Source organism: Erpetoichthys calabaricus, chromosome 5 (genome assembly GCF_900747795.2).
Source record: "Erpetoichthys calabaricus chromosome 5, fErpCal1.3, whole genome shotgun sequence".
Taxonomy (NCBI): domain Eukaryota; kingdom Metazoa; phylum Chordata; class Cladistia; order Polypteriformes; family Polypteridae; genus Erpetoichthys; species Erpetoichthys calabaricus.
Genome location: NC_041398.2, coordinates 190,160,907 through 190,175,755, shown reverse-complemented (window position 1 = coordinate 190,175,755; position 14,849 = coordinate 190,160,907). Strand labels below are relative to the sequence as shown.

The following is a 14,849-nucleotide window of genomic DNA, read 5'->3' as shown; positions in this document are numbered from 1 at the left end:
TCCAGCGCAGACCACTGTTGAAGCTTTGGCTGTTTTCACAGTTCACATCATTGCTGTCGCTTTTCCAAGGCAAAGCAGAATATGCAACAACAATAAAAAAGAACAAGAAAACAGCCCAAAGGTGCCGAGAGTTGAAATGCAGTTTGCCAGCCGTGCACAACTCGGACGGGACGTCCCGCACTTCTGTTCTAGCAGTGAGGAGTTTTGCTGAAGGTCTGCTTTCTTTAGGAAAGTCTTGTACTGCGCACATCCATTACTTACAAACAGAGGACGTCCCAGTGGGCTGTTCATAGGAGGTTGTACTTCAAACAGAGTGTAAAATATAATAAAGAGTACATGATTTCTTTTTTGTTTTGGCCACATTTATCATTTTTAACCCTTCTTGGTCCCAACACTGTAATTAATTAACACTTTCAATAGTCTCACCTCCTCTTCTACATTTCAAATGTGACGGCAGAAAATAATAATAAGTTGAAAAAAACTGCAAAGGTACCAACAATGCTGTGGTGAAGCGCACAATGGAATTACAGAAAGGACAATGGCAGCGGCCTGGTCAGCAACTCGAGTTACCACTGCAGTTATATTTGGAAGTCAATGCAGGCATGTTTGTAACTGGAAAAGTGGACATTGGAAAGCTTACGCTGGATGTGGGATGAGTTTCTTTGCGACTTCTAAGGCAGCATCACAGTTGCCCGCTGCTGCCGTAATGAAGGGGTATACACTTGGCGGTCCTTTACTGATTTACTAATCGACTCTCATCTCTGCCATTTTTCTGAGCGGTAGACGTCTTACGACTGACAAGTGAAATGTTCGCACCTCTTTTTAAAACAGAACGTCACTGCAGCCCCCCAGCTCAGTGAGACTCCCTCATCCTGACAGCTGTCCAGTGCGGCACATTAAACTGGTGGAGCGTATTATTCAGCCATAGCGTACTGCACACATTTTCAGGAGACTGGTGTTTGTGGGTCCTGCTTACTTAGCTGCCCCTCATCATTAGGTCCCAGTGGTCTTCTCTTATTTTTTGGGCCTGAGTGGAATAAAGTTGTGGAGTAAAACACTGTCTGGGAATGGGTGACCTTGGGCTGAGTGGGCACCTTAGGAAAACTCAAGTGGGGGGGGTGTGTGTGTGTGTGTGGGGGGGTATCTGTAGCCTGTGATTTGGAGTTCAGTGCTGTGTTCACATACCGTGTGTTATGCCCTTTGACATTAAAGCAGTTAAAATGATGTTTGGTTATCAAATAAACAGGAGGTGACCACCACTGGTACATACAAGGCACTGCTTAGTGCGGGACAGAGAGGAGCGGGTGAGACCTGAGGGTTTCTTTCTCAAATCCCATGTGTCCTTACTCTCCATTTCTTCCTGTATTGTGTATTTAAATGTCTACATTAATGCACCACAGCAAGGAGCAGACAAGAAGGGCATCAAAAGGACTTGCGATTTGCTGTTACTTCTTGATGACTTTTACCTTTCAGCGTGGGATACGCAGGGTGCTTCTGAGCTTAGCACCAGACTGTCATGTTCCATTTTAGCAGTCTATACTATACTTCAATTTTTGAGGTGATTGTTAAGTATATATAAATATATATATATATACACACACAATATATATATATTGATTTTCCTTATAAAAGTTGGCCTTAATTTATTTCTTTTTCATTTTAAATGAACAATGTTTTCAGCATGACCTGATCATGGCGTATGAAGTATCATGACTCATGCCGACTAATCCGCTGTCGTAGAGGTTGCTTTCACGTAGACCAACAGAAGCTCGATATTTTCTAACGCGCACCCGTAAGGCTCGACTCGCAGTACGTGGATCTGTTTACACGCAGCTGGACCGACTGTGCATTGTAGTGAGTACCTGAAAATGACTGTTTGAGAGCGAGGTGTATATTTAGCAACTGCTAGACTACACATTTAGCCACTGGTTTGTGAAGGGGTGCAATAGAAAACCTTGGGAGGAGTATTGTACTGTAATAAAGTTGTTTTTTGTAAAACACTTCAGTTGGTGATGGCTGTCAGTATGGCAACTCTAGTGTCAATAATGCACTTCTGAATGTAATTTATCTTAACTTTGTTTGTCATAATGTCTAAAAAATTCTATGTAAAGCAACAGCAGTGTTTATTTATTTGCTAGCTTTTTTGTGATGTTACAATTACTAAGCGACATTCCTTTAACAGAGCAAGAACATTTGTAACATTATTTACAACAATAAATTACTTGCAGAAGGACTCCGTGTCTCGCCTTTGTGTCTGTCAAACACAGAACTGTCCGGCCTCAGTGTGCCATATTGGTTGGAGTTAAATCTAAATGAAATGCTGCCCGGGGGGAACTGGTGGGGTTTCTTTGGATGTGTGTTACTTAATGGCGTCACTCCTCACACTTGGGCCTACAGTGACAGCTAACCTTTGTGCTTCCTCTTCAGTCCCGGAGGCCCCCAGCACTGCGGGTTTTCATTCCAACCAGTTTCTTTACTTTGGACTCTTGCATTCATTCAAACAGATGTTACCTCCCAGCTTGTGCTTTTTGAATCAATTCAGAAATTATAAACGGGTAATTTTGTTTACTGAATGAAGCAGAAATTTAAAGGCAAAGACGTTCCTTTTTAGGATGTTTTTTTGTTTTTTTTCTTTAATGACATTATTTGCTATTAGGCCACCTAAAAAGCTGTCCTTTAGCACTGAGTGTCACTTGCCCTGGTGACTGCTCTACTTGTCATTAAATGTCAGTATGCAGATATAACTGAGGCAGCAAACGCCACCCAAAAAGTCAACGAAAAGAAGAAAGACAGGGCAAAAAACAGAAATATTTCTTCATTTCATATAAATATACATTATAACACTAGTGCACTTTTCTGAATGCAAATTAAACATTGGGATCAAGTAAAGGTAACAATGGCTTACTCCGATGTGAAACTGGTTGGTACAAAATGCTGCATGCACAGGGGTCTCCAGGACTGAACCTTAGGACCACTGCTTTAAAGGAGCGCTAATCCAGTTGCAGTCATGCCCAGTACTGCCCACTGTATACTGGGAGTGGCACCTTAAACCCCCAAGGTGCCAGTTCAGTTCCTGCCTCGGCCTCACAACCCCACCCTGAGGAACCTGCAACTGTAAGAAACGCCTAAAAACAAACAAAAGACGCATTTGTTAACACAACGTCTTGGCAGCTGCTAAGGACAAAAGGTGAAATGTGGGAACTGTGACGTAACCTCATTAAAATGTTACAACTTCATAAGAGGACTACTTGTTGTATTTTATGCCATTGCATCCTGGTAGAGACGTACACGTCTGCTATTCTTTTAAAGTTCAAATCTAAAAAAAACAAAATAAGCTACAAACACTGGACTGATATGATTAAAGCCCATTCTGGAAATTCGTTTATATTTTGGGATGTTATACGGCGTATTGTAAAACCTGCACAAAGAATCTGACTTAAAATTACTGAGTCAAAGCAACAGCCGCCATCTTCCCTGTTTAAATATTAGAAAGATGGGAAATATTCTAAACGCACTCGTTTTTATTGTTTGAGTAAGATGGTGATGGCCAGCTATTGTCTGTTTATTCTCTTTTCAATGGAGATCTTTTGAATAATTACTGGTAGTCTTGTTTAATGTAAAAGAAATGAGGCATTTTATGGTCACATCTATTTTAGATGATTTCCCAGCTAAATGATTATTCTCAGCGTCTGCTCCTTCCTGCCGCTGTCTGAGAATTCTCTGCAGCACAGCAATGCATTTGTATTTGTTGATTATAATGGTGCTATCATCTCGTGTACAAAACACTTTTTCAACTTAAAATGACCAATTTCTATTGTGTAATTATAAAAACAAAGTATTAAATAAAGGCCATTTTTTCATTTTACAAGTACAGATGAAAGTATTGTCATAAGATCAGACTTTTCATCGGATTTGCCCATTTAGCCATCCCTAGTGGTCACGTCACGGCTTTGAGCATCTGCAGCGTGATGTCTGCCTGCCTGTGTGTGTTTTTGTGTCTGTCTGTGTGTGTTTGTGTGTCTGTTTTTGTGTCTGTCAGTGTGTGTGTGTGTGTGTCTGTCAGTGTGTGTGTTTTTGTGTTTGCCTGTCACACAGAGGACTCCTGAACGGATCGACAATGCAAAGCCAACGTGGCCTCCATTGATTCTGAACAAAGCTGGCACAATGGAACTTTTTGTTTAGTGAACATGGTTTCCTTTTTTATTATCTGAACCTGGTCATTTAGATTCTATTTTTGAAAAAAGAAAAACATTAAAATTGTGTACAAATTTTGTTTGTTTTTTTTCATACTTTCCAATATTTCTAGTCTGCTACAGTAGACGTATCTCACCTTTAATATAGAGAAAGACTTTGCCACCAATGGCACTGCAACTTTATTTTCCAGAAAAATGTTTTAACTCAAAGAGGATGGGAATAAAAGAAGTTCATTATTTGTCTGAAGATTTGTTGAAATCGTCTGCTGCTTGTGAGCAAGAAAAGTAATTATTAACTGACTGGCAAAAAGAACTGGCATGCCACCTCTGTGCCAATCCATTCATGTCCAGACTTGATGCCACGCTTACTTTTGCTAGATTTGCTGTTTTCTGATGGTGACTGTGGAGCCCACACATGCTGCCATTTCCAGTGATCAGAATGTGGAATCATGGGTTGGATTTTTTTAAACTGTGATGAGATGAAAAATGAGAGGTAAAGCCGTGGAGGTCTGTGATGCCCATTTGGCATACATGTCAGTCTCCCCTGGCTGTCATCCCTCTGCACTGTCCTGCCCCAAGCCTTCTGTCCAGTTTTGCAGTTTTTCTCCATTCCATCCTCACAATGGCTACTGAAGTAATGAGTGCTGGTATCCGCCTCGTATGAGCTATAAACTTCTGAAAGGACAGATGTAAGATATGAATTACAACAATCAGAAATGAAGGATTTGTCTTTCACTTGCGCCTCCATCGTAACTCATGACTTGCTCGTGTATTTAGATAATGTGCTGGTCCTTTACTCAGATACACACGTGACAAATGTGCACGTCTCAGTGATTATTTCATGCTAAAGCTTTTAAACACACCCAGCAAGTAAATGAAACCTCTATTCTTCCTTATCAACAATAATGGGAACCAACTGCGACTTGTGTGAGTTTCCTTTAAATATCTGAATTGCTTTGAAGCCACCATTTTAACATCCTTATAAATATTGGCAGAGTTCTTTTTAGCTGCCTCAGACAACACAGAGATTTCCCTGAACTAGATGGAGCTTACTGCGTCATCCTCACTGGCAGACATTGCCACCCATAAAGAGGTGCAGTCCCGCTCTTAGGCCTCGACAGGCACTGCCGTATGTCTCACACATTTGGGTCCAGCAGAATGGCAACTCTCTCCATTAATCGATACAACTTGATCAGTGCAGACTCTTTCTTCTCTCTGGCATCACACAAGGATCTCCTTGTACATTCAACGTTCACTATGATTTTTAAAAACATTTTGTATAGTCCTACGGGTCTCCTTTTTGAAAATGGCACTTGGTAATGCATAATGAGTGCGGAATTTCAGTGATTTTTCGCCTAAACATTTTTACTTTAGTACATCAGTTGAGCCCCCTAGGTGTTGGCTATTCTGCCGCTACATTTCTTACTGCGGCCCACGAGTGGCTCTCCTTGAGCTCTTTTAGCTACCTGCCTCTCCCACCATTATTGGGAGTCTGTGTTGTCCATAACCAATCAGATTGTAGAACTCCTCCTCCCATCATGCCTGTCTTCACTCTAGACATTTATAACAGACACATTGGTACAGTGAAAATATGTCGTTAAAATATGTGAAATACGTTAAAAATTCAATAGTGTGTATACGTCTGGGCCTTAAACGTATGAAATAAATGAACCTGTGTTTACTGTTTTCCCAATGTGACTTTATGTTATGTTCAATAAAGTATTCATCTGTCTCATCCATTTTTTCTTCTATACAATTAATTACAATATACACAAAGTTTTACTTTTTCTGTTTTTTAGATGACAGAAAATTGTTAGAGACCTAGTCAAATACAAAACACTCATGTGAGGCCTACATGTTTGACATAAACCTTACCTTTTTCAGAATCAGAACATAATTTATTTTAAAGACATTTTGTTACCTTTTATATTCATAGTGAACTGGGATGTAACCAAATAACCGGGTAAATAATTTAAAGCACTGTAGGGCCTGCAGCCCACCGTTCCATTGCGACTTGAGGGCACTCTGACCTGAAAGGCTTCTTTTTAGCTTGTTTCAAGCATGCAGGCTGCAGGAAGATCAATAAATAAAGACAACTTAGATTCTCTCATTCGTGCAATGCATTTGTTCATATTATAAACAGAAAATGTCTAATTTTGAGACTTTTACCTTTATTAACAATCAAACTGGAGCATTTACAGTATTGATTTCCAGCATTAACAATAAAGCTTAAATAAAACAAACACTGTTCTTGATTATTAAGACTATCTTTTGTTCATAAATGATACAAACATTATAAACCTTTATTTCTTTGGCTTGTCGAAGGTGAAGGCTACCAGGGCCGAATCTTTGGGATTATCAGTTCCTTTACCGTACCTGTTCGCCTGAATCACAACATGGTCTCTTGCACCAGTCCGATGAGGCTGTGCGGCCGCTCGGGTTCTGCCCGCTGGCCTTCTCCCTGTCGGTGGTCTGCTTTAGCCCGTGTGAATGTGCTCAGGTCCCCACAGCTCCGGAGGTGAATCAGCCTGGGGCGCCTCATGCAGGGTAAAGTGTCTGCAGTCCACGAATGCTGCTGGGAACTTATAGCCTTCAGAAATTCAAAGTAAACAAACAAAAGATTACGTACTACAACTGTAAAAAGGGATGACACTCATTCTGAACTCATTTATGAATTGCATGGCTTCCTCCTGCTTCACTTCTTTAGAATTAGAAAAACAACAACCCAAGGGAGACATAGAGGTGTTATACATTGGGGCACCTCAGAGCAGACTGGACAGTGTCTATAGCCAGAGGCGTAGCTGGGGTTTTCAGCACCCGGGGACAACTGAAGATTTCGCGCCCCCTCCTGTTTGCCAAAATGCAATGGGGAAGGGAAAGAAAATTTTAAAATGGAGCCCTCTGGATGCTGCGCCCAGGGACAGATGTCCCCCCTTGCCCCCCCCAGCTACGCCACTGTCTATAGCTTGTGGGCCTCGGCACGTCAAGGGCTAATCTATATTACAGAATGCTTATATGCATAAGTAATACTGAATTATATACTGTAGATCATACAAAGGGTAAGATATTAAATCAAATACAGTATTCTTAGTGTTGTGAAAAAAATAAAAAATACTCTTTTTCTTTAAAAGATTATACAAACATGACTTCAGAAATTCAGAAGCGTCAGCTCAATTCCATATTGGTATAGACATGAAGATAATGCTTATTGTTCTGAATTCTGAATGTATTCGAAGTCACCATGTGAATAGTGTTCTCAGCTATAAAAAATGATTGATTACCAAGGAGCATACTATAGGAAGCATTAGAAAAGGAAAATGCATTTATAGTAAGAGAAAGAACCAAACAAATTCTACTGGAGAAAGTTGGGACAGCATAGAGTCAAAAAGCCAAAGCCAAGCTGCTGCTGTGTCTCGCAGTAAGTTCAGTTCAGTCAGCCAACTACAATGTGATGTCTCAGAAATGATGCATTTTCATACTTTTGGTTAACACTGGTGTTCTCAAAGCTGTTCTCGGACTCACCTGATCAATGAAATTTGCACTCAAAACTGCCTCCTCCATGTGCTCTTCATCAGACTTCAAAACAATCTTTATACTCTCAACCAGCTCCTTTACCTCAGGTGGCATTGTGTTTGGCGTCTGCTCTAGAAATCTAGCAACTATCTCCTTTGTGTCTCTGTATGTCTCATAATCCACCATTGACCTGGGCCTTGCTGCTCTACGAATTCTTCCCTTTTTCCCATGCCGTAAGGTGACCATCGATAGGTCTGGTCGTGTCTCTGTCTGGGTGGCTGCTTCACAGCTCTTCACTATGGAAAAACAAAGACAGGTGTTAGTAGAATAACGGTGATGATTAAAGATCAAATGTCACATTAGACAACTTTGCCATTGATTGTCAGTCATAAACATCATTTACATCATCATCATCACCAGACAGAGGCAGTCAGTGGCATGCTTCTATTAAAGCAGATACACAGAAGCTCACTCCCACTCGATTGCAACTTGCTCAGAGAGCTGACAACCAATGATTGCTCATCTACAAGTACAATGCATACAATGCAGCAATGTGGAATAAGAAACATGTTTTGGGCCTCACAAACAGAAGAGAAGATCCTCTGTCTGATGTCTTGTGTTTTATGTACCAAAACAGAATGGGAAAAAAGGGCAGAGACTGCAACTGAACTTATCGAACCTGTTAACCCTCAGTACGGTACAGGCTCCATCAGGCGGCACGCTATTGATTGCATGGCTATGCTGGACAGTCAGCATGCAGTCGTGTAATTTTATATGCCTGGCAATGTCCAGTTGTGTAAACTTAGACACAGTCCGGCAATGAGACATACCCTACAACTAGAAGTAGCGTGATATGACATCACCTTAAGCCATACTTAATACTGAGAAAAAAGCTATGTAACGGAAAAGAGTTCTCAAAGTGGTGATCTCTGCATTTGGCAATGCTTCCTGCATTTCAGGACTGCAACACATTCCAAAAGAAGCCGGGACAATAGAGCATTCACCACACTTAAAAGACATTTTGGCACTGAGGATACCAGGCAATGAAGTGTTTCAGGTGTTATTTTGTCCCATTCTTCTTACAAACATGTCCCAAGTTGTGCAACAGTACTGGGATGTTGCATTGTTTTGTTTCAAAATTCTACAAATTGTCTTCAAAAATTGTCCATTCTCTATTAGGGACAGTTCAGAAGTGCAGGCAGGCCAGTCCAGTACCCGAAACCTCTTCTTCCGCGGCCATGCCATTGTAATGTGTTTTGCATTGTCTTGTTGAAAAATGCATGGATGGCCCTGGAAAAGATTTCATGTTAGGGCAGCATGTGTTGATCTAAAATCTCAATGCACTTTTCTACATTAATGCTGCCATCACACAAGTGTAAAATTCCTTTGCCAAGGGCATGGACACAATCCCATACCATGACAGACCCTGGCTTTTGGACTTTTGCTGATAACAGTCTGGATGGTCCTTTTCATTTTTGGTCCTGAGCACACAGTATCCAATTCTTCAAAAATGGCATCCATTTCTTCTTTCCACTGTGTGATGGTCCATCCCAGCTGCCTCCGAGCCCACAGAAGTCAACGCCACTCCTAGACATGGTTAACATAAGGCTTCTTTGTTGCACAGTAAAGTTTTAAGTGGCATTTGTAACTACATATTGCATTGCTTGACAAAGGTTTGCCAAAGTAATCCACTGCCTATGTCGTTCTATCAGCTATTGATGAGTGACAGTTCATGACGCAGTGCCATCTGAAGGATCGGAGATCACAGGTGTTCAGCTTAGTCTTGCATCCTTGCCCTTTATGCACGGAAATTCCTCATGATTCCTTGAATTGTTTAATGATATTATAGACCACAGAGGGAGAAATATGCAAATCCCTTCCCATCTTTCTTTAAAGAACATTGTTTTTAAACATTTCAACGAGATCCTCTGCCCATCTTTGCTCCTCAAAGACTCACCCTTTTGTGGACATTGCTTTTGTACCAAATCATGATTACAGTCACCTGTTGTCATCACCTGTTTGAAATCACATCATTATTTCATTTTTTTACCTCATTAGTGGCCCTAATTGTGAATTTCCCCTTGGGATTAATAAAGTATCTATCTATCTATCTATCTATCTATCTATCTATCTATCTATCTAATTTGCCCTGTCTCAACTTTTTTTGGAATGTGTTGCAGGCCTGAAATGCAGGAATAGAATGAAATGAAGTTGATCAGACAAAACATGAAATATCTTGAGTTCATACTGTCTGCAATGAAATAAAACTCAAAGTAAATTTATAAACAGCTGTTTTTTTATTTGTGTTCTCCATACTCTCCCAACTTTTTGTGATTTGAGGTTGTATGTACTGTTCTTTTGATAAACCATTCCCAGCCATGTTGTGTGCAAAATTTGCTAGAAGAGCAAATTGTTAGAATAGTAGTATAATCCTAGACCAGGGGTGGTGAACTCCAGGCCTGGAGTGCCGCAGTGGCTGCAGGTTTTCATTCTAACCCTTTTCCTAATCAGTGACCAGTTTTCACTGCTAATTAACTTTTTCCCCATCACTTTAATAGCCCTGTTAGAAGAGTTCAGCCCTCTGTATTGATTCCTTTCTTCATTAAATGACAAGTCAAGCAGAAATGAAATGTGAAACGAGCTGACAGGTGACCAGCTAAACTGGGGCTTCAAACTCCAACCAATTTCATTCCAATCACTTTCTTAATGAGAAGCCAATTCTTGTTGTTAATTAAACCCGTTATTTAATTCAACGGCTTGTTGCTGCTCTCATTCTGCCACAGCACACATTTCGAAAACTGTTGTTTTTCTGTTCTTTCTAAGAGCACCGTCAAAATGTTTTGGTGACCTGAGAGATCGACCTTACCAAGACCATCACCTCTCTTTAATTTCAGATATTGTGTAATGGGCACAGGGGAGCTGGTCATGTGGTGGCTTGTTTTGTGTCTCATTATTGTTTGGCTGCTAATTAAAGAAAAAGAAACAACTATGGGGCCTGAGTCAAGTTAATTAAAAGAAGTAATCAGCAGCAAAAACTGGTCACTAATTAAGAAGATGGTAAGAATGAAAACCTGCAGCCACTGCGGCACTCGAGGCCTGGAGTTCGCCACCCCTGTCCTAGACAGTGTATGCAACTGGAACAATAAACACAGGCTTTAATCTTAAGTACTGTTTTCCTATTTCAGGTCATGATACTCTATGAACTCTTTACAGGTCCATTTTTGATCATTTTTTTTAGTAGTTCTATTTTTCAATAGTAAATTGCAGCAGTAGACAAAAGCAATGCATATGACATGATTAAGTTAAATATTCAAAAATTCTTTTCCAACATTTAACAACAAAGGTGAATTCTGAAACTTGGGACATTTCGTATGTATTGTCACTTTTGAAATTGGATTGCTAGCTTTTTAATTGTCAAGGGACAAACTGATGAAGTACTGTGCGGATAAAAAGTAAACATAATTCCTCAGGCCTCTGTTGTACAAAAATTGTTACATTAAATGTTTCACATTATTATTAGTTTATTTTATATTAATTACATAAACAAAGAGATCATTCACTTAGACTACTCAGTGTGGTCAAAATCATTTTTTAATTACTATCATCTTAAAAAAGCAAATAATGCTAAATTACTATATGTGCCAAATGTACACTGCTGCTAAAAACTGCTTCTCCACTGTGTCAGTTTCCTACATTAATTATTGTATAACTTTTGCAGTAAATTCAGCTGGATATTTTCAAGGGTTTTTGTAGTATATAATGGTGAACACTGAACTTTAGAGAAAGTATTAGCAGTCTGAACCGATGTCAATGGCCAATGTATCTCGGAAGCAAAAATAGTACATACAGTATGCATTGGAAAGATGATGTTGAGTACAGTGTAAAACATTGTCAAGAAAGCAAAAAAAACTGCCTATTGTAGTCATTTCTTCCTTTTCTTCCATTTAAGCACATAAGAACAACAGTCAGGTAAAAAGAACTTATGAGTCGATATTCAACAAATTTTGCCATAGATCATAAGTCAAGAGTTGATGGTCCAAAGAGTGCTATTTTCAGTTAAATTAATTGGTAAATTACTCCATAAGTTCATGGCTCTTTTTGTGAATAAAGTCTAATTCTTGCTTGAAAAGTACCTAATAACAAGCCATGTTGATCGCTCAGTAATGTACTGGCATTTGGTATTTGTTGCTATATGGTTTGTTTTGGCATGGGTAAGTTCACAAATACCCATTACTTGATAAATATTAATGATGTAGGGTAGCATACTTTAGTGTATAACAAAAAAAAAATTGGAAACTGATATTTAGCCTGGTTCTGTTTCATTTTGTTATTGAATTTATAGATCTCTTGGTATTTCCCACCCTGAAAATATCAGTTTGTATGACTACATTATAGTAAAGTAGAAACCAGTAAACACTAATAAGATCAAGTATGACACCAGATGTACAAAAATGGGCTTTGGTGAACTTTGACATTTCTGTGGATAGATGAATTAGAAGTGAAATGTCCTCCCCAACATGGATCCTGTTAAATCTAGAGAAAAGGTAACAATGCTTTGAAAACCAAGAACCTCACAACAGTGACAAAGGATGGTGGTGGTTGTATTGTCGTACTTTGGAGATTCTTGGCTGTATTTATGAATGTATAAATTGCCATCAGTAAAGTAACCATGAATTCTCTTCTGTACCAGTGAATTTTTCATTAGAATGTCAGGCCATCTGTCTATGCGTTATGCAGCAGTCAATAATCCAAAACACTCAAACTGGTCCACATCAGAACATTTACAAAAATGTAGATTTCCAAAAAGATCTAGTCAAATCCAAAATAATAATGATTAATATGCTGTGACTGAACCTGCAATGAGCATTTCTTGAATGAAAGTCCACAGACATGACTGAAATGATTACATTCTATAAGAAAGGAGTGAACCAGAAATCGCCTAGAGGGCTGTGAGACAAAGATCAGTAACAAGAAGAAACACTATGTCGTAGTGCAACACTAATTGTATTGTTTGTTGCATAATTTTTTTTTTTTAATTAAATCAGAATGTTATATTTTCACTGCTTAAATTATATCCAAGATGAACAGTATGCATCAATGCAGAAAATCAGACAGGAGAAAATAACTTGTTTATAGAACACTAGTATTCATGCTCAGTTCTGAAGTTCCCATAGTGTTTTATGAAACTTTTTTTTCAACATTTACTTTGCATTGTCAGAAATATACCTCAGCCGCTGTTCACCTTTACAACTGCCTTGATAAAGCAATATTTTAATCCTCTTAGTTAGACACCTTACCATTTTATCAATTATTCTGCTCTCATAAAAATGCACCAAAAAGCCAAATGGTGCTTGCAACTACCAAACCTCCAGTTTAAAACAAACATTCACCTATAATTCTGAAGCTAAAATAGATAAATCTGTGATGAATGTTTTGACACACTTGGTTAAATAAAAAGTGATGATGATGACCACAGTATTAAATGGATGCCCTTATCCTCCATTTGCTAACCCAGTAGTTCACTCTGAGTACAAGATGTTACCTGTGGTAGACATATCCAGCAATGCAGGGTCACTGATTGATCTTTTCAGCATTTGCCTGTGAAACTGCCTAAGTACTGTCATAGAAGACTGAGGGTGAACTACAATTATTGAGGGTCCAGTGCAATCATAACCTGTTGAGAAAATACACATTACCTATTCTTGTTTTAAGAGAGAAACATTTTAACTGATTCTTTCTGGAAACATGCAGTACCCAGAGTTCATTCTTTTCACATTATTGAGCACCACTTATAAAACGTACCTCCTAAGTCAACTTTATTTCTAAAATGAATACCACAACCTTCCTGTGTGATATCAGACAAGAGTAACTTGTTAACTTATTGACCATAACAACATATCCAGATAGTAATAGCAGAAGTGGATAGGACTAGAAGATGATGCAGGACTTGCTTAACAAAGTCTAAATTTAAATTTTCCAATTGGAGCCCTTTCTGATGAATTCTAACTTCCCTAAATGCTACTGTGTTTCAACAGAAGACAGTGAGGGCAATATACCTGTTTAATATTCTTGGGAAGTATGAGGCTGGCGAAACGTGAGACTGTTAGCAAAAGAAAATCTGAACACATCTCACTAGTTTTAGAGATGTTAGTTTGGTTACCTGTGTCATTTAGAAATGACTTTAAAATACTACTAATGATAAATAAATTCTTAAATAATCTTGCCCCTTCCTATATTTGGAAATGCCTGTCGCCCCACACTCCAAGCCTACGTAACCTTAGATCTTCTAATAGTGGTCTGCTTGTAAATCACAAATTCAAAGTTCCAAGCTTAAAAGAATTGGTAAGGTGGCCTTTCGCTGTTATGCACCTAAAATCTGGAATATTTTAACAATAGAGATATGCCAGGCAAATACTGTGGAATATTTTAAAAAACTGCTAAAACCCACTTTTTAAATTTGCCTTTTTCTTAGCTACAGTTTAGTTGTATTCTTAATAAACTATTTAGGCATACAATTATCTTACGGTTCAGGGATTTGCAATTTTCACTAATCTCTACTTTTTTCTGCTTTCTTTTCCAGTTCTTCTGTGATGGCATTTTTGTGCCACCACCACCTGATCAAAGCACCATACAGCCAACTTTGATGCTGGAATGAAGGCAGGTTCCCCAGCTGTCCACTAAACCAACTGCATCAGATCTTCTCAAATGAAGCCTGGAAACAATGAGGAATGACTTAAGAACATTTACATTCGGTAGAATGGCCAGTGGGGCCTGGGAGGTCTTTTGGCCTTAGAACCTCTGCAGATATTACTTTTTTCTCAGTCTTCTGACCTTATCACTGGATTTATGTTTAGAGACTTAAATTATTATATTATATAAAAAGACTCTATACTTCTTCTAATTATATATCTATTTTATAAGATCATATAGATTTATTCACTTTTTTCTTTGTTAGTTATTCATCAATGCTGTTACCTAATCTTATTTATTTGATTTTTTCTTGAAACTTTCACTTTGACATCTTGAAAGGCAATTTTAACTACATTGTTTGTATGAAAATGTGCTATATAAATAAATGTTGTTGTTGTTGTTGTCAGCAAAGGGTTCCAATGTTTACTTTGGAAGATACGAAGGCTAGATTTG

The 14,849-nt window shown here is 38.8% G+C and overlaps 1 protein-coding gene and 1 long non-coding RNA gene across 3 annotated transcripts in view; one reads left to right on the top strand and one right to left on the bottom strand.

Annotated features, from left to right (window-relative positions):
* The first annotated feature begins 539 nt into the window (after positions 1 to 539).
* LOC127527829 (uncharacterized) lies at positions 540 to 2,233 on the top strand. The gene is made up of 2 exons (XR_007934950.1): positions 540 to 1,262; positions 1,295 to 2,233. It is a non-coding gene; the product is annotated as an uncharacterized LOC127527829 (long non-coding RNA).
* Positions 2,234 to 6,342: 4,109 nt separating this feature from the next.
* The window catches only part of fam189a2 (family with sequence similarity 189 member A2), a 38,989-nt gene continuing 30,482 nt past the window's right edge, over positions 6,343 to 14,849 (bottom strand). For both annotated transcript variants that reach the window (XM_028802331.2, XM_028802333.2), the window contains 3 exons: positions 13,249 to 13,380; positions 7,716 to 8,002; positions 6,343 to 6,783 (listed from right to left, as the gene is read on the bottom strand). In XM_028802331.2, coding sequence (XP_028658164.2) covers positions 6,583 to 6,783; positions 7,716 to 8,002; positions 13,249 to 13,380 — 620 coding nt within the window. In that variant the 3' untranslated portion in view covers positions 6,343 to 6,582. The remainder of the gene's footprint in view (positions 6,784 to 7,715; positions 8,003 to 13,248; positions 13,381 to 14,849) is intronic.